Source organism: Patagioenas fasciata, chromosome 20, assembly GCF_037038585.1.
Source record: "Patagioenas fasciata isolate bPatFas1 chromosome 20, bPatFas1.hap1, whole genome shotgun sequence".
Taxonomy (NCBI): Eukaryota; Metazoa; Chordata; class Aves; order Columbiformes; family Columbidae; genus Patagioenas; species Patagioenas fasciata.
In genome coordinates this window covers 2349016-2372113 of record NC_092539.1, presented here as the reverse complement: position 1 = coordinate 2372113, position 23098 = coordinate 2349016, and the positions used below count along the sequence as shown (strand labels likewise).

General features: G+C 54.9%; 1 protein-coding gene across 16 annotated transcripts in view; it reads left to right on the top strand.

Annotated features, from left to right (window-relative positions):
• The window catches only part of RGS3 (regulator of G protein signaling 3), an 86189-nt gene that overhangs the window by 43194 nt on the left and 19897 nt on the right, over window positions 1-23098 (top strand). For 13 of the 16 annotated variants that reach the window (XM_071817290.1, XM_071817292.1, XM_071817291.1 and 10 more), the window contains 2 exons: window positions 5926-5966; window positions 18374-18496. In XM_071817290.1, coding sequence (XP_071673391.1) covers window positions 5926-5966; window positions 18374-18496 — 164 coding nt within the window. Of the gene's footprint in view, window positions 1-6; window positions 2852-5925; window positions 5967-9573; window positions 9655-9695; window positions 10022-18373; window positions 18497-23098 lie in introns of those variants that run through there. The other 3 variants (XM_065853770.2, XM_071817299.1, XM_071817298.1) reach the window with 3 other exon arrangements.

Sequence of the window (23098 nt, the reverse complement as noted above, 5' to 3'; positions counted from 1 at the left end):
CTGTACAGTTTTCTGGCCAGCAGCAGGAGAGCACCCCACTATCCCATTGTATGTAACAGCACTGTCCAACTGGTGCTGCCAGATCATCCTTCCTTGGGGTACAGGGTCAGCATCACCCTTCCCATCCTTGTGTTAACAGCTTTGTCCCCTGGGACACCTCGGGGTGCTCAGCACCACTTTCCAGGGATTTTTGGGTGCATTTCGGGGATTTTGGACCGGTGTTCCCCGGGGTCTTGCTGCACCGGGCTGTTCCTGTTGCTGGTGTCACTGTGCCCACCGCAGGGGCTGGTTGAGACTGAGAAAAGGAAGTGAAGTCTTGAGGTTTCTTGCCTTGAGAGTTCAGAGGTTGTCTCCAAGGCTGAGCCCTACCGACCTTTACTTTGCTATTTCTCCCTTCAGCCGCCCACGGTTTCCCCCCACGCCAGCATCCCCCCCACGCACACCCCGAGCGAACACTGGCTGTGGGGGGAGGCTGAGGACCATCCCTTGCTCTCTGCACCTTGACTGGGCTTTCACATCCAGCTGAGCGCTCAGGGAGGGCTCCCAGGGCAGGGGGATGATTTATTACAGTTATTTCAAGTGGAAATTCGGATGCTGTATGAGAGATGGCCTTTAGCTACTCAGGGTCAAAAGAGGAATGAATGAATCGCTCTGCACATCCTATTTGCTACGGTGGAGCCACTTAAGGACCCTGGTCCCAGTCCTACCTTGTTCTTTCTTTGGTGAGGACGCTTTTTGGCTACAGGCTTGTTCTGTGCAGTTGCCCAACTGTGTGAGCATGGGGCTGGTGTCCTGGCTGCTCCTGGAGCCCAGTGGTGGATGTCGCTGGACTGGGACCCTGCCTGGAAAATTGTGGTTAGATAGAAGGAAAAGCTTTTCTGTGGTGAGGTTGGTCAAATGTTACATTGCCCAGAGAGGCGGTGGGATCTCCAGGTGTTCAGCACTCAGTGGGGCACGGTCCTGAGCACCCTGGTCTGGGTGCTGTGCGTTGGGGCTTGGACTGGGGACCACCAGAGGGGTCCCCACCAGTGTGAAATACTCTGTAGCTGTATCAGCTGACATCTTTATGCAGTCCCATGGCCCTGACCAAAAGGGATTAATCCAGATCTGGGCTGCTTCTCCAAAGGGATCATTTTCCCAGCTGAGCTGTGAGCTCTGTGGATGAGCTGCATCTTTCCACGTGCCCCATGTTGTTGCGAGCCTCGGGGCTGGGGATCTGCAATGCTGTGCTGGACGTCACAGGCTGCCTGTCAGTTGGTATTTCCCGTTTCCAACAACATTTCTGCTCCCGGATCAATTCACTGACTTATTTGTTCCTCGTTGAAGTGCTCGTTGGTCGGTGCTCGCTCCTGGACACGCACGCGTGCGCCGCCCCGGCTGCTCTCCAGGGCTGTCGGATAATCCTGCGCAAAGGTCTGTTTGCAGCTCAGCTCAGGAATGTTCCTTATAACCTCGGGCAGAGCAGCTGGGTTTTGTGAGTGGTTTTCTGCCGCTTATTTCCTTGTTGCCATAATGACTCGGCTGGTTCACATCTGGAACAGCTTAACAAGCCTGTCCGAAGGGGATGTTTCTCTCTGCAGCGCCGAATCGCCCCCATACACCGGGAATCCAGCGCGGGGGGTTTGCAGGCAGCTCACCCTCCTGGGCTGGGCAGGGCTGCTTCAAAGGTGGGTGGAATGAGCAAAAAGATGTCTGTCCCTTTTGGCAAAGAGCTTCATTTGGTCTCCTAAAGAACTGAATGGCACATTAATAGGAACAGGCGTATTGCTGAGTATAACAATTGAGACATCTCCGGTACACTGAAGACCATTGTGATGTTTCCTGTTTCTACTGCTCACCATACTGTGTGAAAGCAAATCAGTATAATCTGCTTTACAATGCTCTGTCTTCCTGCTTTAGAAGCCCGGCATGGCTGATGAGCAGCACGCCGGCCAGTGTTTCCAGCGTGGCAGGGCTGGCTTCCTCACTAAATACAGTGGGAATTTCCAGGCAGAGGTCGGCGCTGCGCTGGGATCCTGCCCCTGGGTGGGTGCGCTCGGCTTTGGGACAGGGAAGAGCGCTCTGCTTCTGTTTCACAGCTGGGATGATGATCCAGGGGCTGTGAACCCTGTCCCCAGCCGGGATCCTGCAAACAAGTGCTTTTCATGTGCTGTTTCTTGTGGCAATTTGCTCTGAGATAGCCAGGTGCCCAGAGCATGATTTATGGGGCTTCTGCCCCACCACAGCTTCTCCCCACTGCCCCAGGGTGCTGGGAGGTACCCTGGGCTTGCACCCTCCCTGGGCCCATGTGCCAAGGGGGATGACAAGCTTGTCCCAGCTCAGGAGCCAGGTCTGGATGTGCACAACTGGCTTTTTCTGTCCCTGTGTGCCCAGGTCCTGCAGCACCCTGCACCGTGAGCTCCTCTTTGGGTGCCCAATGCAGTTGTGCCCTTGCTGAGCAGATGCAAGGGGCTGGGGATGAAGGTACCTGCCCTCACCATGGGCATTGTCACTGTCCCCTGGGCATGCAAGGAGACTGTGGAAAGAAGCAGGACCATCTCTCTTTTCCCATCTTTTTGACCCAACACCCAGGGTGCACCACCCAAATCCTGCAAGCAGTGCGTGTTCTCCTGGGGTGGCCCGGGGAGGGGGCAGAGCCGGGGCAGCGCTAAAAGCTGCTCTTGTGCCGGGAGCTGTGCAAGCGCCGGCCCCACGTGTCAGCGTGGGTGTGTGGGACGAGGCTTGGCCGGCACGGGGGACGTGTCCCCACAAAACTCACACCCTCCTCCTGTCTGTGCCAGCGGGTCAAGTTACACTGAAAGAGAAGCCAGTCCCCATCACAACGCATCAGGAAGAACTGAAATATCTTAACGTGAGTTGTTTTTACTGCTGCTTATTTCCTTTCAGCGTTTCACTCAGTTTGGCTGAGAGTGTGTGCTGTTCAGCTGTCAAGAAAGGTGCAGGTGTAGCACGGGTGGGGAACAGAGCCCTGGGTTAGCCCGGGCGGCTGCTGCTTTCCCTGCAGGAGTTTGTGCCTCTCCCCTGGCCATTTGTCACTCGTGGCCTCTGGTCCGCGGTGCAGGAGGTGAGCAGCACACTCTGGAACACAGCGGGATGACCCTCTGGAGACTGGAAAAGGTCCAGGGAAGAAATCCCGTCAAACCTGGTTTGTGCTGAAATCTGCACTCAGGTCTGTCCGTTCTGGCTCTGCCATCGCTCTCCTGCCTTGCCAGAGACCAGCACCGGCCAAACACACTGCTGGGCTGGGCAGCCAGGCCATTGTTTTCTCTCTGCAGGCAGTTATGGGTAGAAAATGGGATTTCAGCGGTTCCTTAGCCTGGGTTGGGTCCCTGTTTGTGCATCTCGTGGGCACTGGGCTACTTGGCCATGTGCAGCGTTGAGCCCTGGGGCGGACAGGAGCTGCCGGTGGTGGAGGCTGCTAATGCCAAGATTTGTAGCTCGATGGAGAGGAATTTGGAAGGGAACTTAATTCTGATGGTTTTGGGCTTTGTCAGGATCACAGAAGGAATAAAGAGAGGCCCAAGAGAACTGGGGTCATTCCCAGGGCCGTCACACTGCGATGTCACCTTTCTTTGCTGAGGGCACGTGTCTCCAGAGGGTGATGTGTTCAGCTTGGGAACATTGGATTAAAGTTGGATTTCCGGAGGAAAAGTGACTGAGACGTGTTGGTTGTGTGCAGTTTGCTTTGCAAGGCAGCCTGGAGACCTTTGCTCCTGGTGCAGGGAGGAGCACAGAGCCCAGTTGAGAGGACGAGGTGGCTTTTGTACCGCTGACCCTGTGGGACGTAGAAGCAGCAGAAGGGGATGGGGGACTCATGGTTTGCTGACAGCAGGCTCAGATCATGCCCCAAAACCTCCCTTGAGGGGAGAAGCACCAATTGAGGGGCTCCCATGGGAGGCTTTGGCTGCTCAAGGAAAACGTTCCATGCTGGTCCTGCTGGGATTTACAGGTGTGTGCGCTGGAGAGCTCGGGCAGAGCCATGGAGAGCGATGGATGGTTCCTCTGGTGTAGAGGGGGGACACAAGCTCCCAGACGGGCTGTTCAGCGAGTGCTCTCGGGGTCCGGCACCGCTCCTGTGCTGGAAGGGAAGATTTGGGAGCAGCGCTGGAGCCCTGGGGCTGGGCTGCTTCCCAACCGTCATGTCGTTCAGGGTGGAGCAGAGCAAAGCTCCTGAAAATAGAGGGCTCCTGATCTGCAGGAATGCTCCTGCTGGGGCTGGGCTGCAGCACCCTGCTGTGTCCCGTGTCCCCATGGTGATGTTCCAGCCCGTTTTCTGCAACATAAGCTAAAAACGAAGCTGTCAGCGGAGGCCTGTGCCCCCGCAAAGGGCAGCGGGAAGGGGACGTCCTGCAAATGGCTCCAGGCCATTGCGCTTCTTCCTGGGTTTCACATCACCATGCAGTGACTCAGGAGGCATCCCAGGCCCTCAATGGGTCACAGCTCTTATCTCGACATTTGGGCTGCTGCCTGTGGCAGAAGAATTGCTGTCCCCTGGGGAACAGGGTGTTTCCACCGCTGCACAGAGCCTGTTCACATCATTAGCACGGCTCTGGCTGTTGAAGTGAAGCAGAGCTCGTGCTGACACCGCCTTGAATAGGATCTGCGGCTGTGCCCAGACTGCAGGGCTGATCTCCTGGCAGAGATAAAGACATTAAAAGGGTTATGAAAGCTGCGTGCTACCAAGGGCGAAGCTGGTGCAGGGCATGCTTGTGCGAAGGAGCGAGCTGGTTCCAGGAGATGGCATGTGAGTTGGAGTGACCCTGTGGCAGCTTCGTAGAGTCACAGAATGGTTTGGGTTGAAGGGACCTTCCCAGCTCCCCCAGTGCCCCCCCTGCCATGAGCAGGGACATCTTCACCAGCTCAGGTTGCTCAGAGCCCCGTCCAGCCTGGCCTGGGATGTCTCCAGGGATGGTTCATCCACCACCTCTCTGGCCAACCTGGGCCAGGCTCTCACCACCCTCATGTCCTCCTGCGAGGCTGATCTGTGCCAGGAGCTGGCTTCCCTTGGGGCTGGGGACACTCGTGCCTCACCAGCAGGGATCAAAGATGAGGACAAATCTTCAGGAATGCCTTTTTGTTGGGCACAGGGAATGCCAGGCCTGCAGTAACCAGCCTGGTGGGGCAGCTGGAGGGTACCACATCTCCTGGGACAGCTGGCAGCAGGACAGGGAGCTGACCTGGGCTGCTCCATGACTTAGCAAGACATGGATCGCAGTGTTGGTCATTGCTTTGCCTCCAGCAACTGCAGGTCCCTTGGCCAGGGCTCCAGAGCGGTGCCAGGCTGGTGGGAGCTCGGGGGGTTTGGCCTCAGCCCAGCAGAGCCGGATGAGCTCTACCCTGTGTCAGCTGCTCCACAGCACCCTGGGATGTGGCTCCATCTCCCTGGAGAGACACTGACCGCAACTGTGACCCCAGACATGGGCACTGATGGAGGCTGGGACAGGCGGCCCTAGACAGAGCTACCACCAACCCTACCAAAGGCTGGGAAGGACCGAGGACGTCAGGACGGGAACTGCCCTGCTCAGAGCTCAGCATCCTCAGAGCTGAGATGTGGAGGGACCAAGCCCCATGCCCAGGATGGCTGGGTGGGCTCTGTGGGGCCCCTGCCGCTCCTGGGAAGGAATCGGGGCTCATGTACCGGGGCAGGTCGGGCAGAAGAGCCCGTGCGAGGCCTCTGGATGAAACAAACCTTCGTGCAAAAGGACAGACCCAAAGGAGAACCCGCGGTGGCACAGCAAACCCACGCAGGACGCTGGGGCCCTGCAGATGTGACACACAGCACTGCCAGGTCACAGCCTGGTACTGCGGGATGACAACAATGAATATTCATTAATCGCTGCCTCTCGGTCAGTTCCTCTCCCAGTGTCTTTCCTCACAGAAATGCACTTGTAGCTTAATTTTGATGCTGTTTTTCCTTCTTTATAGGTTCAGAGGATCGGAAGTTCTGCATCCTTTACCTCGCAGAGGTGAGTGCTGCTGTTTTGCAAAATAACTTTCTAGTGGGAGCTGAACATGTGCTAACAACCCTGATCCTTTCTGCTGGGGCAAGGACCACTGAACAGACTGATTTTTAACTGCCTTTTTAACTAATTTGCTAGAGGTCTGGAAAGGACTGCAGCCAGAATTCTGTCTGTAGCCAGAATGTATTAAGAAGCTGCTGAAAGGAGTTGGTGAACAGGGAGGCTGAGCAGCACGGAGCCAGGTTCGCTTTTCCTCCTCCCCACCCCCGGCGCAGTAGGTGGATCTTCCTCCCTACATCTCATTTTCGATTCATCTTGGGGTTCTTTCACCTGGGGGCAGATTTCCTTGCTGCCTGTTTTGTCTTTGTTTTAGGCATCTTGCTTTTCTTGTATCCAAGCACCCAGGCTTGAAGCCCTCAAATAAAATCAGGAAGCTCGATTTAAAAGACATATAATTGTAGCTCTAAAAACACACGTGGCCGGTGCGTGGCTGAATGCTCTAAACAGATTTGTGATCACTTAAACATTGGCACAGTTACTTTTGTGTCATGAGGCAGCCAAGGAGACTGCAAAATTGGTTTGTGGTGACTGGACCTCCTTAATCATTGAACACTGCGGCTTTCTTTTCCTTTTCCAGTGACTTTACGGTGTTCCTGGTTTCAAGGCCTTGTATTCTCAGGGTGGAAATTTGGATTTGTGAAAGATTCCCCAGGGCACGGAGGAGAGAGGCAAACGTTGCTCAGCAGCACCATTAAATAATAAGCTATTGTGAAAGTTGGATGCAAACGTTCAGAATGAAAGTTATTCACCTTGAGCGGCTGGGATTGGGGCCAAGGCACGACTCGCTGCGTACCCATGGGCTGAGGAGCTCCCTCTCGCCTTTCCCTCTTCTTCCTCCCTCGTCTCCTGTGTTTCTTCCCGGGGTGGCGGGGCAGGAGCTGCATCACGTCAGACTCGTGTGATGTCTCCCTGCCCGGCTGATCCTGTGCTGTCACTCGGAGACGCTGCGATGGGTGTTGGGCAGCGACACTCAACAGCAGGGTGAGGCATTTTCTCCTGCATTTGGAACTTGAGTTGAATTTAGAAGCTTTGGGCTGAGTAGGAGTGACTGAAAGAGAACTGGCTGCGTTTCATGAGATCTTGAGAGGTGAAGACTTGTCTTTGTCAAGTTGAAGTGCTGAGCTTTCTTTTGATGGGCTTAAATGGCTCTCATAGCTCTGGTGACCAAGATCTGTGGCATCCACTGCAGCTGGAGTGTAGCAGTTGTATAGAAAATGTGAAACATTTGCTTTACAGTGTGTATGCTCCCCCGTAGGGGACAGTAGGTCTGGACTGGCCACACTTTCGGGCTTCTGCAAACCCCTTTTTGTTCCTTCTGTCCGCCCAGGGTATTTTGGAGCAGGTTGGAAGTGGAGAAGGAGCTTCCCGTGTGTCTGCCGCAGCCCTGTGCCCCAGGAGCAGCTGCTCACACGCTGCTGTGCCAGCCCATGGCTTTCGGGTGACATCAGGGCAGCCCCCGGCTCAAAGGCAGCGTCCACCCGAGCAGGACATTCACTCCTGCACCCCCCAGAGCTGCTGATGCCGGCGTCTGCACTGAGCTGGGGAGGTCAGGCCGACGGGAGATCCTGCCCGTGGGTAGGACGTTATTCCCCAGATGGGTTTTTGTTGCAAGGAAGGGAGAAAGCGGCTTTTCTGTGAGTATGTAAGCACCGGTAGAAACAGCTTCAAGGGCAAGGGGACAGTTGCACTTTGAGCCATAAGTCTTGTCAGACTGTCCAGCAATGGGCAATTTTGGTTCAAAAGGGGAAGCTGAGGCACAGAGAAGGGGATGTGACAGTGAGTAAGTAGTGAGGACGGTGCTTCCCAGCTTCCCCACGGCTCTTCTGGGAAATGGTGACCTGCAAGTCCCAGTCTTGAGGGGGCACCAGGCTGCAGGGACACAGGCTGGTGGTTAAAGTGTGAGAGCAGATATCTCTGACTTCTGCAGTGCAGGGTTTGTGTGGCTTAACAACCTGTCCTTGGTGGAGACCGACCTCAAGTGAACCGCGACAGGCGCTGAAATGCTGGGATGCTGCCATGGGTGCCAGCCTGGGAGCTTTTAAGCATCTTTTTCCTGCAGGGAAGCTCAGAAGAGAGTCGCCTTCAGGTCATATCTCTTTTCTTCTTTGTGTTCGCTTTTTGGGAGCGAAGCTTTAGTTACAGGGTTGTGGGGGCGTCACCAGAAGGTTTTAAACCCTGGCAGCCTGTGGCAGGGAGGGGACGGTCCCTCTCAAGCCATTCCTGCAGGCTGGCTGCACACAGGGGAGTTGTGGGGGGCTTGGATGCTGGTGGGAGCATCTGTTTGGGGTGTTCGGGTTGTTTTTGTAGTGGGGTAGGTTCAAGGCATGGCCTGCTGTCAAATGACAGCGGGGATTTGGGCCCACTGAAATGAAATTCTTGTGTTTCAGTGGGGCTGTTGGGTGTCTCTGGGCCAGCCCAGCGTGACTCTCCCCATTGCCTGATGGACGTGATGTCCCGGCTGTGTCACCTCCTGCCCTGGTACAAGGCTCATCCTCCTTCTCGACTATGGGAACCAGAGGGTTTCCCCTCGAGGACGGCTTCCCGGGCAGAGGGGCTGGCTGTGCTTTGGGGCTGAGCGCAGGGTGGGGGGGCTTGGGGGACAACCCTGATGGGGTGCTGGCCTGGGGACACTCCTGGTGCCATCAGGGTCCCAGCGATGTGGTGTGACTGGGTCCTACTGGCAGATGTGACTGTCCCATCCCCTGCTCGCCAGTTGAAGAAGGACAAGGAATTACTGGAGAGAGTCCAGCGGAGGGACACAAAGATGCTGAGGGGTCTGGAGCATCTTCCTGATGAGGAGACTGAGAGAGCTGGGGCTGTTCAGCTGGAGAAGCTGAGAGGGATCTTATTGTTGCTGATCAGTGTCTCCAGGGTGGGTGTCAGGATGGACCAGACCGTTCAGTGGTGCCCAACGCCAGGGTGAGGGGCAACGGGCACAAACTGAAACACAGGAGGCTCCATCTGAACATGAGCAGAAACTTCTCTGCTGGGAGGTGCCAGAGCCTGGCCCAGGCTGCCCAGAGCGGGTGTGGAGTCTCCTTCTCTGAGACATTCAAACCCCCTGGACCCACCTGTGTGATCTGCTCTGTGACCCTGGTGAGCAGGGCTGGGCTGGGGATCTGCAGAGGTCCCTGCAACCCAACCATGCCGGGAGTCTGTGTCTGCTGTGGCAGCTAAGGAAGCTTTGTGTAAGGATGCATTAGGGAGGAATGGGCGTGTGTATGTGGCTCTTTTTTTCCTGTGTCACCCTGAGGGGTCTCTCCCCTGTTCTGCTCCATCCCTGGCATTGCCACAGGCAGTTTACCCCACTGGGAGCCTTTTCTCGCTCAGCTCCACTGCTTGGTCCTCTGTGGTGTGGAGATGATGGGTCTGGGGGGTTTGGTGGTCATGATCTGAGCTCTTCTGTCACCATGAGATGGGCAGACACATCCCTTGCGCTGCCGTGATGGGGCTGGGAGGTTGGTAGAAGCTCTTGTACCGCGGTTTCTTACCCACAAATCATCTGCTATGAGCAGTTAATTTCTTTAGAGCTGCTGCAAGTTGAAAGGGAGCCCACGGGGCCGGGCTGACTGCATTTGCTGTGGGAACAGCCGAAGCCTTCAGCTGCCGTCTCCTGCTCCTTCTCATTTGCAAGGTTTGTGAGTAATGTTCTGACCCATAAGGTCGCATTTTTGCGTTCGGATCTGGCGTGATCCAAAACAGGAGTGTGTTTCAATGACTGTGAGTTGCTGAATTTATTTTAAACAAGAAAGAAAATTCCAACCTTCAGGGAAACTGGAGTGTCATAAAAAAGCTACTGCTGGTCAGCCTGTTTAATCATGTGGAAATAAATCACTCCACGGAGTTTAAGTCCTGTGCATTCTGGTTATTTACAGCTGGAGAGCAAACAATAATCGTTTATTTTACAGGCTCTTCAGAATACGAAATGCAGTGTTTGGAGGTTGTGAGTGGAGGTGGCCCCGATCCATCGTGTTCTCCTGGAAGGAAAGGGATAGATTGAGGTTGGTGTTGGAAAGGATGCAGCAATAGCGAAGGTTCCGCGCTGAGGTGTCCGTTCCTGGTGGTTTTGTTCCTTGTTGTGGTCGTGGGGTAACTGCGATAGTCACAGTGCATAAACCAGCCAGGATTTTGGAAGTGAAGGTGCCACGTTTTGATGTGAGGAACGTGTGTGTTCTGGAATCTTGTCTCGTCTGTGTGTTTGCCACCTGGAATGTGAAAAAGAGCTACCAATGCTTGCAGACCTGGTTTAGTCTCTTTCACTTCAGTAGTTCAAATCCAAGTGAAACAGTTTAAAGTCAGTTGTTCAGACCTCACCTGTGAAAGCTTTGGGCCGATTCAGCGTGAACCGGTGTTTCTGCACCCCAGAGAATCTGGGGTGTGGGGGTTTGGCCATGTTTCCCCCACCCATTCCCTGCAGGGCACAGACACCTCCTGCGATGTCAGACATTTGCTGTGTGGTGGGCATCGGTGGCCTCACCAGGAACCAGCCCGGTGACAGAGATGTGGTCCAGGGCTGAATCCACACCTTCCCGGCTCCGGAAATGTCCTACTGATAGGAAACTGCAGATCAGTGGTTTATTGCATGGTTAGAAGTTTGTGATTCCAACCCAACATCTTCAGACCGAATTGACTTAAAAATCAAATAGCACAGTAAGTTTTTCATTGGAAAAGCACTAGCAACATTGATCTTACTCTCTGGAAGTTTTAATCTGCAGACATTGGAGTTTCTTTGGGGAACTGCTCCAACAGAAAATCTTTCCAGTAGCAACTGCTTGGCCTGCTGTGATGGGAACACTTGCAGATCCCAGCAAATTGATGCTTGTGGCCCTGTGCTTGATCTTGTTTTGCCTTGGAGATGTGCATCCAAGCTCTGCACGGGACATCCTCCAGACAGGTGCTAGAGAAGTGACACTGTCCCCCGTTGTCCCCCCTTGTCCTGTGCCCTGGCTCTCTGCAGACCCATCCCTGCGTCCTTGAGCTGTGTCCTGGCTGCTGCCATGGCTGTGATTTGAACAAATGCTCTTTAAAATGCACAGCTGCTGTAGAGAGGGACAATATCGTAGCTTGGATAAATGTGCTAAACTCCATAGTCTTCACTTGGTCTGTAACAGAATTAATTGCCTGATGTGTTCTTTGTCACTCCCAGGGCTGAGTGTGACTAATTTAATGCTCTTAGCAATGCGACATTGCCCATTTCTGTTCTGCAGGAGAAGAGTGAGGAGAACCGAGGTTCCCATCTCTGTACAGGGCATGTGAGTGCTGGAAAATCAGTTTACGAATGGTACAGAGGATGTTAAGGCTCAGGGACACACTGTGGCTTGGTGGATGTTGTGCATCTGGGTCATTTTGAGGTCAGCTGTTCTGGACATGTCATCTGAAGAGTTTGCAAGGAGCATTTTTTGGGGCACTGTCCTGGCAGATCTAGAGGACACTGGGGTGGATGGTTTGGTGATAGGGAACAGGGCAAAAGGACTGACCAGGAGCTGACATCAAACCTGCCCGACCAAGCGAACACCTAAGGTGATTTTATTTAGCAAAGACCTTAAAGTAATTATTAATAAATAAAGAGTACAGATGGAGCACAGCTAGAGAAAACGTCCTCCCAGGCACTTGGCTTGATGTGACACAACATTTGGTCTGAAAACCTAAAAAGATAGGAAATTGCTGCGGTGCTTAATAAAGAGTTAAAAGCTGTGGTGTGAAACCTCAGCATCATCATTTGTGAGTATTGCTCTGCTTGGGAAGCCTTGGCTCTTGCTTAATTGCAAAATCGTCATTGACATGGTAGAAAACAGCAACTCGTGGCTGATTAAGTGTGCGTATGACTCGAAAATTGGAGAAGTAGGCAATAAGGAGGGTAGGTCAGTGATAAAGCAGCGAGGGTTAGTTGGTAAGGTGGGTGAAAGCTGATGATGTGTTTTCATGTGATGGTGGGGAAAAGAGAAATGGTACACACAGCTCTGCGAGGGTCAGGAGTGACTGATAAAACCTTGTTGGGGGAAGGAAAATGAGCAGCCGTGAGCTCCTGCAGCAGGAAGACGCCATCGGTGATGATAGAAGTGTGGGATTCAGTCGACTTTCCCATTCCTTTGTTCTCTGACCTCAAAGTGACAGCCAGCAGACTTGCATTTTGTGTTGCATTTGTTTCCAGCAGAAATGGGATGGTTTTGGCAGGGGACCAAAGCAAAGGAAGTTGTTCCCCTTCTCCCGTTTCCCAGCATTCAGGAAGATATGCTGCCCTGGGCCGGGCTCTGCCGTTGTGGTTTCCCAACCCCATCCCGATTACTCCGCTCCCTGTGAGATGTCTGATCCCTCCTTTGCAAATGCTCCATTGATATTTTGGTTCTTAAGTACAGGAGAATACCCACAAAATGCAGTGGTAAAAAGGCCAGTTTAGAGACGTGAGCTTAGAAAAACCTCAAGGCTGGGAATGAGATGTGGAGGCTCAAGCTGAGCCCAGATCTGGCCCCAAAGCCCCCAGCACAACCGGCTGCAGGAGGGTTTAACTGCAGAAAACTGCGGTGATTTAGGAGTCCCCCAACCTCACACTGACACAAAATCCTGAATTTTGTGCTCTGATGATCACCCTACAGATGCCAGAGGTGGAGGTGCAGTGGGTTTGGAATTCCTGGTAAGAGAAAATCAAGCGTCAGCTGCATCGGGCGCTGTGCGGGTGGGAGGAGGTGGAAGAGAGAAGCGTTTGCCTGTGAAGTGGACTGCATGCTGTGTTGAAATTGGATCTCAATTTCTTCTAATGCGTAATAAGGAGATAGATTATATTTGTCAGATATATGGGCTGTTAGTTGTTGGATGGGCTCATCCTGCCACAGCAGGTGAAAGATCCTCCGGGCTGTGGTGGAGACGGTACCACAGACAAGGTTGAAACTGTTGGGATCGATCAAGTAGAGCAAAATCCAGACACAGCCCTTGCTGCTGCTCTCACCAGTCTCATCACCTGGATTTGAAGCTCACAGAGACCATGAAGTCCGTTCCTCTGCTTTCCTCTTGCTGCTCCCACTCCTGTACAGCCTGGGTGCTCCTTCTCCCCGAGCTGTGCTGCCAGTGCTGCTCAGGAGATGTCACCAAATGAAAAATCCTTTCCTGCTCTCTGATATTTGCTTTGCTTCCTGTGTGTCTCGCCAGCAGTGGCTTATTTCTGGGATGCTGGGAGGCTCGCTGAGCAGCGCTGTGTCGGGTGCATCGCTGTGGGTCACCCAGCTGGGGTGAAAGCTGGATGCTCCATGTGCACATGCCGAATGCCTCTGCCATCCCACAGCGATAGCTTCGCTCTTTCATGAAGAGGGGTTTCCATTTTCCTCCATCTGAAGAATGCTTGGTCCCAGCCCCTGGATTTCTCTGTGTGTGATGTCAAGACGTCTGAGCTGCAGCCTGAGCTGCCTGTGCAGCCTGTTGCCAGATGAACCACGGAAGGACAACCTGCAGCCCTGCAAAGCCAGACCGAGCCCTGTGTCCTCCTTGGCTGCTCCAAAGCAGGTGGAATTGGTTCTTCAGGGCTCCTGGAGGCTCAGCACCCTCAAGGCTGTGACATGATGGAATCACTCCTCCTCCTTCTCTCTCCTTAGCAGCAGCATTGAAGTGCAACAGGGGCAACCAGCCTGGGGTGAGCTGGAGTCACCGGTGTCTCCACACCCCAGAGCAGGAGCTCTGCTTTGCTGCCTTGGTGCTTCTCCCAGTCCACGGGTGTCTGTAGGACAATGAAAACCCATTTCCAAAGAGCCAGCCCTGGGTGTCTCAAAGAAGGATGGGCACATCTATCCTTCACCTTCATCTAAAGAGTTTCCCTGGCCTGAAAACAACCCAGCCAGCAAGGATCTGTGCTTCTCCGTGGAGGTTGCTGTGCCCTGCAAAAGGCAGCTCTGTGCACAGCATCAAGCACCCACGAGATCCCGTCACCTTTTGGTCATCCCAGCTTTCAATAGGGCCCCTGCTGGTACTGCCAGGGTTTGCCTTTTGGGCACCACCAGCGTGCCCAGCCATCCAAAATCCGCAGGAAGAGCCGTGGTGCCCATGGCCCCCCCAGCGCAGCTTCGCACGGGAGCAAACTGAACTTTCTCATCAGACCTTGCTCTGTGGGTTATGAAATAACCAGCCAGTGGCTGCCTGTGTTTTGTGCACAGGATATTCCCAGGGCTTGCTGTTTCGCCGGTGGAAGGTTTGCTCTGCGATTTAAAAGCTATTGTAGTCTGGAGCCCGTCTCCGAGGTACTTCCCCTCTGGGATCTCTGTGGGGTTTGGCCACGGACCAGTGCTCTGAATGCTGGAGGCCGGGGCAGAGCTGGGCTGTGAGCCCTGGCCCTGAACGGCTTCCCAAGAAACCCTGCCGAGGAAAATGTGAATATCTCCAGGGTGGGTGTCAACACAGGAGGTTCCATCTGATCATGAGCAGAAACTTCTCTGCTGGGAGGTGCCAGAGCCTGGCCCAGGCTGCCCAGAGCAGGTGTGGAGTCTCCTTCTCTGAAACATTCAAACCTGCCTGGACCCACCTGTGTGATCTGCTCTGTGACCCTGGTGAGCAGGGGTTGGGCTGGGGATCTACAGAGGGCCCTGCAACCCAGCCAGGCTGTGAAAGGAGCAGAAGTGCATCCCCTGGTCTGCAGGGGGAACATCCACCTGAGGACCTGAGCACCCCTGGGCACACGTCTGCGAGGACGAGCTGTGGAGGCAGCAGCGAGACGAGAGCAGCCCCAGGTTGGGCTGGTCACTGAGCTCAAGGCTTTGGAGGCGTCAGGCTGAGTCTGGCTCATTGTTATTATTATATCTTGGCTTTGCAGTGGTGTGTGAAGCCACACTTGTGTGCCAGATGCTGCGGTGCTGGGTCCTGCGCAGCAGGACATGGAGCAGCGTTGGGTGTTGGTGTGTAGGGTTATGGTCCCTCCTGCACTGTAGTGCTGTTCTCCAGGAGGTCCCTGACTGGTTGATGGGCTACAGACCCAACAGTCCTCCTTGGGCTGGTGTCTGCTGGGGTGACCTGGTGTCACCTGCCCATGGGTGCCCTGGGGCTGAGTCTTGCCCTGGGGGAGCATCTGCAGAGCTGCAGAGCTGAGCTTTTCCCATGGAGCAAAAGGGACCTTTTCCTGTGGATAATCCCGGGCTGTACCAAGGCCCATTAGGGACTCGTGTTGGCTTTTTGGGCCTCCTCTGCGACACACAGCTCGTGTTTTCCTCCTGGCAGCACGGGTCGTAGGGGTCATAGGTGTCATAGAATGTCACAGGCAGCCCTGACCCGGGGTCCCGTGCAGCTGCAGGGTCCGGTGCGGAACTGCAAGCTCACCAGGGCCTCCCGCGCCACCCAACACCTGCAATAACGTGTTGTTTCAAGCGCTGGGTGAAGGCAGTCAGAAAGCAACTGGCAGCCACTTCAGTCGCTCGCTTTATCTGGTCGCAAACGCCCCCTTCACGCCATCTGCATCCTCCTTTCCCAGCACTGCGAGATTAAGCCCTGTTTTCTCTTTGTAAATATTGGCAGGCGAAGCAGCAGCCTCCCTGAAGGAAAACAATAGCGGGGAGGCCGGTTCCCAGAGCGATTCCAAGCGAGGAGCGTGCGCAGGGCACGGCGTCCACCGGCCGCTGCTGCAGCCCTGGTGCTTGGTCCCCTGGCCGGGACTGGGCTCAGGGGACACGTGTCACCAGTGGATCTTTATCCCATGTATCCGTCTGTCCTTCCCCCGTCTGCTCTCTGTCTGTCTGCATCCCAAAGGGCTTTGCAAACAGGAGCCTGTGCTGCAGAGGCAACTGGTGTGTGCTCAGCCCACAACACACAGTTGCATGTTATTTGAGGGGAGCAGGCTGATGGAAAAGGGAGAAACAGAGCTTTTCCATTGGGAAATGTGTTGGAGAGGTTGAATATCGCTGTAAAGGAATAAAATGCTGAGATCCCCGCTGCTGTAGCACAGAAATGATAGTAAAATATGTATGGATTGGATAAATGCAATTTTGGCTGTTCATGTGCCCCCTCAGCCTTGCCCACAATACCCAGGACACACCTTGGGGTGGTGACTTTCTCCTCTGCCGTTGGACCAGAGGGCAATCTCCTCTCCTGGCTTTGATATTCCCAGGGGTGGGGGCCGGGCAGCCTCACCAGCTGAGCCTGGGCGGGAGGGAGGGGGCACTTTGCTCTCAATAGCATCGCTTGATGCTCAATTCAATCAAAGAGATGGGGACTGTAATCGAATCAGCGAGGGGCTGCAGAGTGGGGGTAGGTGAGCTGTGCATCCGTCACAAGCCACGGGGATACGAGATGCCCTTGGAATTGTTTTCAGCCTTGCTTCCCGGAGCTGCAGCAGCTGGGAGGGGGCACAGTGTGCGGTGGTCATGGCACTGGGCTCCTCGCAGCTGCGCTGGGGTCTTTTAGGCTCTCCTGAGCCCTTGCTGTCGTTCACTTCTGGCCCTGAGTGTCAGTGGGGAAATGGCAGTGTGGATTTCCAGCCCGGCGCGTTGGTACTCGAACTCTCCTCCCAAAGCAGAAATGCTGAGGCCCCTTCCCAGGGGCCGTTTGGTATCGCAGTGGTACAGCTGGTGATCTGCTGACATGGGGCTGGGGGAGACCGAGACGTCTATGGGGGGGAAGAGCCCTGTGATGCTCCAGGGGATGCTCAGAGCATCACTGCAGCTCAGGGTCTGGGGGCGAGGGGGAGTCCCATTGCCTTGTGTCCCTGAACCACAAACCCCTGTTCCATTTTGGTAGGGGTCTGTAAGCCTGAGCCTGCAGTTTCATAGAACCGTTTTTGTTGGAAAAGACCCTCAAGATCATGGAGTCCAACTGTTAACCCACCCCTGGCACTGCCCCATGTCCTGAGAACCTCATGTCTGTCTGTCCAACCCTCCAGCGATGGTGACTCCAGCACTGCCCTGGGCAGCCTGTTCCAATGCCCCACAGCCCTTTGGGGAAGAAATTGTTCCCCAGATCCAACCTCAACCTCCCCTGGTGCAACTTGAGGCCGTTTCCTCTGCTCCTGGCGCTCGTTCCTGGGGAGCAGAGCCCGACCCCCCTGGCTCCAAGCTCCTTTCAGGCAGTTCAGAGATCAGAAGGTCTCCCCTCAGCTCCTGTTCTCCAGCTGAACCCCCCAGTTGGATGCTTAAGCCTGTTTCTGCTGTGGGAATAGATGTGATGTCCAGACAGCAGAAAGATCAAACCTTCTCATTCCTGGAAGTCTCCTTGGAGGGTCAAAGATCTGAACTAAAGATCTCTTTTTCTAGAGGTGACGTGGGAGGTTCGTTTATTTACTGCTTTAACAGGGATTTTGGATTAAATGTGAATGAATTAGCATCCAATGAAAACAGTGTTTTAAATGGTGTGATGAAAAAGCGTTTCCCGTTTTGGTCGTATTGTGACTTTGGAGTCACAAAGCTGCAAGTTCCTTAGTTCTTTCTGACCTTTCTGGGAAAAACAGGCTCTGGGAGACCTGCCCTTCTGGAAGGAAATCCTAGGGGGAAATGAAAGGCCTTTGTCAAGCCCTTTAGTGGAAGAGTCTTTTTTTCTTTGCATTTCTGTCCTAAAGCCCTGCTTGCCTTTTATTTTCATTTCCTATCTGACCGCAGAAGGAGGTGATCCAGTCATGGGCATTTCTAGGCTTTTTCTGAAGCAAAACCTGCAAAATCCTGGTGGGCAGCAAATGTTACTAATGCTTAATTTATAGCACAAGAGATGAGTGGTTTAAGGGCTGGGAGATGCTGAGAGAACTTGGTCAGAAGGCTTCTTAAATTAAGGGGATTTGGCCCGAAGAAAACCTGTCCAAGAGGAGCAGGTCCATGTCACAAGGGTGTGTGCAGGGACGTGTGGGTGAATTCCCATCGTTTCTCGGAATTCCTTCCTCGCCGCGCATTGCTCGCCATGTGTGACCAGAGCTGGAGCATCGCCCTCAGAACAGCCCCGCATGCTCTGAGCGAGGAGCAGCAGAGCCAAGGCCGGGCTGGGGCTTCTCCTGAGCTCTGCCTTGTCCCACCCCCCCAGCCCAAAGGCGCTTGTTTGCATCGGTTCATGCTCCGGCGCCTCGTTACTGTTTGCATACAGCAAAGAGCAATTTCCATCCTCTAAATTAGCTTAATAGACACGTTTCCGTTTCCACTGTGGTGGCAGAGGGTGCAGAACTGCTGGTGCTCTGCCTGCGCCTCACTGCTTGTTAAACCAAAACTCAGCTGCTCTGCCACTCTGTAGCTGATTTCCCATCTATTTTGCTTTCTCATGCCCGGAGCGCAGGACAGCGGTGCGAGCTCTCCCGTCCTACTGACATTCATCTGATACAGCGTGTTGGAAGCAAGTAGTTTGCAAACAAAGCCGGGGCCTGCGACACACAGCTAATGACCTTCTCTCTGCCTGTGTTTCCTTTACGTCAGAAGTCGGAGTGCTTATTAAGTTTGGAGGCTTACTCCCAGGAGCAGAAGAAGAGGATCTGCTGGTGTCTAGCTGAGAACATCACCAAGCAGCAACATCCGGCACCGGCTCCTACAGAGAACAAGGTAAGGGACGTGTGGGAGCTCAGAAACCCCGCTCAGAGTCCTGCAAGGCTCTGCTTGCAGCGAGGGCTTTGCTCCGGTGATGCTTCTGCTGTGTGAGCTGCTCTAGAGGCTGTTTTTTTTGCCGGGTGATGAGCGAGTTTGTATTTGGGCGCTGCTGTGTCTGCAGCCTCCCGCCCTGCTCGGGGAAGCAGTTATTGCATTTGCATCCTGGAGCCCAGGCAGGCTCCAGAGAGCCGCTTCTGACGCCTCCCAGCATCTGTATTTGGACAGCTGAGGCCACCAGCCCAGTGCACAGCCCTCCCGAGAGCGCGGCTCTGGGGCAGGATGGGATGCAGGGCGAGAGGTTCAGACCATGATCTCTAGGTCATGAGTGAAAGGCCAAGGTCATGGGAGCAGTGGTGCAAAGATTTGCCCCTTCTGTGCGCTCAGATGGGCTCAGGTGTTTGATCTGGACCCCACACGTGGCCTGTGAAGCACAGTAAGGTCATCACATGAGTGCTGGTTTTTGTACCTAGTGAGGCAGCACCAGCACTTGTCCCACGCTGAAGAGCTTCAGCCTGGCCCAGAGCGGTTTCAGCAGCACTGGCAGGAGAAATGTGCGCATGGAGTGGGTTTGGAGCGCTGTTGGGTGCATCTACCCTGCGTGGATGTGGTTCATACCTCCTGTCTGCCTGGCTTCGGGGCTGGGGCTGCCACCACGGAGCTGTTTGGGACGGTGGAATGTGTGCTGGAGTCATCCTGTCCCCCAGTGGTTGGGTTTGGACCATCGGTCCCACTGTGCTGAGTGTGGAAGGAGCTTTAAGTGAGGCACATGGGGGCCCCAGGGGTAAAACCACCCAGATACGTGCCCTCGGCTGGTGCGTGGTGGTTGAGCTGCTCCTGCCCCGGTCGCCGTGGGGCTTGGCCTCGGTGCGGTCGGGTCTGGCTGGATGCAGGTGACGGTCACCGTACGCGTGGGCAGGAGCAGGCGGCTGCGCTGCGATGTGGCTTTTGCTCTGCACGTCCCAAACTGGGTCAGCGCAAACATCTCCGCAGGAGACAGAGCCTCCAGATTCCTTTTGCTGCACGTTTCAGACAAACTAAAATAGCAACAAGATACAAAGCCTGAGAACCAACCCAACCTCTGGAAATGCAAATAGCCCAGGGCAGCGCATTCAATGAGGGGACAAGACTCTGCCACGTCTCCTGTTTTCCTGTGATGCATCTTGCTGGCAGGACACAGTGCCCGGGCAGGGGGTCCTGGGTGGCTCAGCATGGGGGGACGTGCCATGGGGTTTGGTGGGGCTCTGCTCTTGGTGGGGACATCCTTTGGGACAAAGCTTTGCAGGGTCATGTTCATCTAAAGCCTTAAAGGAGGGATCTTGGCAGCTCCCCATTATGCCAGATGCTCTGGTTTGGGTTTTCGGGGGATGTTGCTGTTTGCCCTCCCCACCCCAGACTCATTGTTCACGGCAGGGTGTGGGGTTTTGTCTCTTTGCTGACTTACAAACCCTGTGGCTCAAAGCAAAGCCCTGAAGAGTGTCTGCTCCCTGTGCTGTTGCAGGTACCTGGCCACTGGACAGGTGAAAAAAATACTCTAGAAGCCAGCACAGACCTTTCGAAGGCTTTTCTGTGCCTCACTATCAAGGGGGTGCTCCTTGGGTGCAGCAGAGCCAGCGTGGGCCCTCCAAGGCTCTGACAAGTGGGTTTTGTCTCGGCTTGCCCAAGCTGGCAGAGATCCCACTGGTGGGATATGGGACTGAGAGGGGGGCAAAAAGAGCATTAAAGCAACCACCAGGCACTTAATTGAGTTTATAGCACCATTTCCCATCCCACCAAGGAATAAACTGCCCAGGATGCAGTTTTAAAGGCGAGGATGCTGGGGGCAGGATGGGCGGTTGCCCCGGGGCTGCTGGGACCAGTCTGCGCCGCAGCTGGTGTGTCGGGGCAGACATCCCTGGGGATGCCGGTGCAGCAGGAGCTGGGAAAATCAGTGGCTTTTTGTAAGGGAGAAGCGATCCATTTGCTTCGCTTGTTGCTTGCAAGTCATTTGATACTGGGGCTATTTGAGGAAACAGAACAGTGTCTGTGCTCTGCAAACAGACAAATTAAGCTCAAAATACCAGTCTCGGCATGGCCGATTTCTGCTCCAAACAGGAATTTGTTTTGCAAAGCCTTCAGAACTGCTCCAACTTGGCAAGACAGCTCATCGTCCTGCGACGGGCGCCCAGCCGGGGGTCTGCGGGCTTTGCCGTGCGACGGGAGCAAAGGGCCGGTGCAGCCGCGGTGCCAGGCACAGATGTGCCGTGTGCCAGCTGTGCGCTGGAGCTGGAAAAGGGACAATGTCTGAGCAGAGAGCAGCTCCTTCTGCCAGCTGGGAACGGCTCTGCCTTCCATGTGCTAACGCTGCTGTTAATGCCTTCCCCGAGTCCTTCCCAGAACAAGTGGCCTGTGGTGGGGCAGAGGATCCCCAGCGGGACGGTCACGTCTGGAGAGGAGGGGCTGGACTGGCCGCTCTGGAGCTTGCGTGATGCCAATTTGTTGGAGCTGTTGGGAAATCAGACGAATTTGTGGCTTTGGGATGGCACCTCTTGCTTTCCGCTCCCCCTGGGCCGTGCCCGGGTAGGGCAGCGCTCGGGGACGTGGCTCTGCAGAGCGGTCGCTGCCACCGGCAGCAGCTCCTGGGAGGACGGTGACACAGCTGCTGCTTCAGAGCAGGTGGTGTTAGAGCAATGCTGCTGGTTTCTGGGAGACACGAGCATATGGTGCATGTAGCATCAACTTCAGGGGCGCAGGAGGAGAAAGTCCTGAGGGATACGGCTGTGATGGTCCAGATGTGCTCCCAGTGGGATTTTCCTGCCAGGGTCATAGCAGGAGGAGCTCTGGGATCACCGTGGTCCAGCTCTGCAGCTCGGTTGTCCCACAAACACAATGGCAGTGGGGCTCTGGTGGCTTCCCTGCTGCCACTATAAGACTTGCCTGAACTTCACGAAGTGACAAACCCATCCTGCCCGTCCCCACTCTCGTCCTTGGGTCTGGATCTGCCTTAGGAAGCTGCTCCCTGAGCAATGATCTGTGAAACACATCCCGAGGGTGACCCAGCGTGGTGACAAACGTCCCCAAATGAGGTGTGGAGCCTGGAGGTGGGCTGGGCTGCTGAGGAACCGCAGGGGCAGCAATGTGATTATAGCGAGAGCAGCTTTATGAATTAATCGAGTTAGCGAGGCTGCCTCCTTGGGCAAATAATGACCATTTGCGCAGAGCACGGTGCTTTTTTTAACCTTGCATCCCTGCACTGGTCCTGTTTCCAGCCCGGCTCCGCGATGAATTGCATTAGCAGGATTGAAGAGACGGCAAATGCAGAGCAGGGAAGGACGCGACTCCAGGGGCTGGAGCTGCCCCAGCTGGTTCGGCTGCCCGGCAGAAATTAGCAGCACGACACCCTGATTGTAACGAACCTGCCACCACCGTCTGATTCTCACTGCTTGTTTCTTTGTGTCTTCCACACTCAGAACGGCTGATTGCTCTCCTGCCTCCGTGACCTGAGATCACTGCGGGGATGATGGCTGGCTGTGTCTGAAAGATGTAGACTATCTTTAAGCTAAAGAACGATGGACACTTTGTGGCGCGGACTTTGGGCCGTGGGAGTCCAGGACGGGCGCTCCTCTTGTTTCCCAAGGGAGGTGGTGGATCCTCAGCACTTTCCAAAGCTGGTGTCGCTCCCGTGGCTGCTGACAGTGCGAGCGTGGGCCGATCCTGCCCCAGCCCTTCCCGGCAGCGCTGGCTCCGGTGCTGGGAATGAGCTGCTGGGGGGGCCCGGCCGGCCCCTTCCTGCCCATTCCCCTGCTCAGGAAGGGCAGGGCTGTTTTTCTCACTATTTACAGCGTGCTTGACAAGTGCAAGTAAATGTGCTGTCGACAAAAGCAAACACGGTGTAATCGAGGGATGATTGAAACCAGGGCCGGAGCGGTGGCGCGGGGGTTTGGAGGACGAGGTGGCCGCGCTCCCCCAGGCACCTGCAGCGTGGGGGGAGGCGAATGGGGACAACCACTCTCCTGTGCCGTGTTCTGCCTCCTCTTCATCACCCTGAGCAACCTGGTGTGCCCCAGGTACCCCCTGCTGTGTCCACCTGTTCCCCAATATCTCTGTTCCTGTCCCTGGGCACCTCCTGCTCCCCCACATCTCACTGCCTTCAGCAGCACCTTTCACTTTGCTCAGGATCATGTCCCGGTTGGATGGTGGCCCTGTCCGCCAAGGGGCCACTGGAAGTGTGGTGACTGTGACAAGTTGGGGACAAGTGGGGTGAACCTCTCACTCTCTGATCCAGCGTTCAGGGGCTGCTTTGCACAGCGGGAGTGTAGTCAGAGGGCGATCGGCTGTTTGATGGGGAAGGAGGGGAGAAATTTGCACCTGGTTGCTTTCTTTTTGGCTCAAAGTCCTTCCATTTTCTGCTGGGAACCTGCTGCCCTGTCTGTGCCAGCTCTGTCACCTCCTGCCGGGGCACAGACCAGGCAGGACATGGCCATGGGTGCATCAGAACTTGCTTTTCTTAGGGGGTTCATATCTTAGGGGATCTGATCAATGCTGATCAATATGTCAAGGTGGGTGTCAGAGGATGGAGCA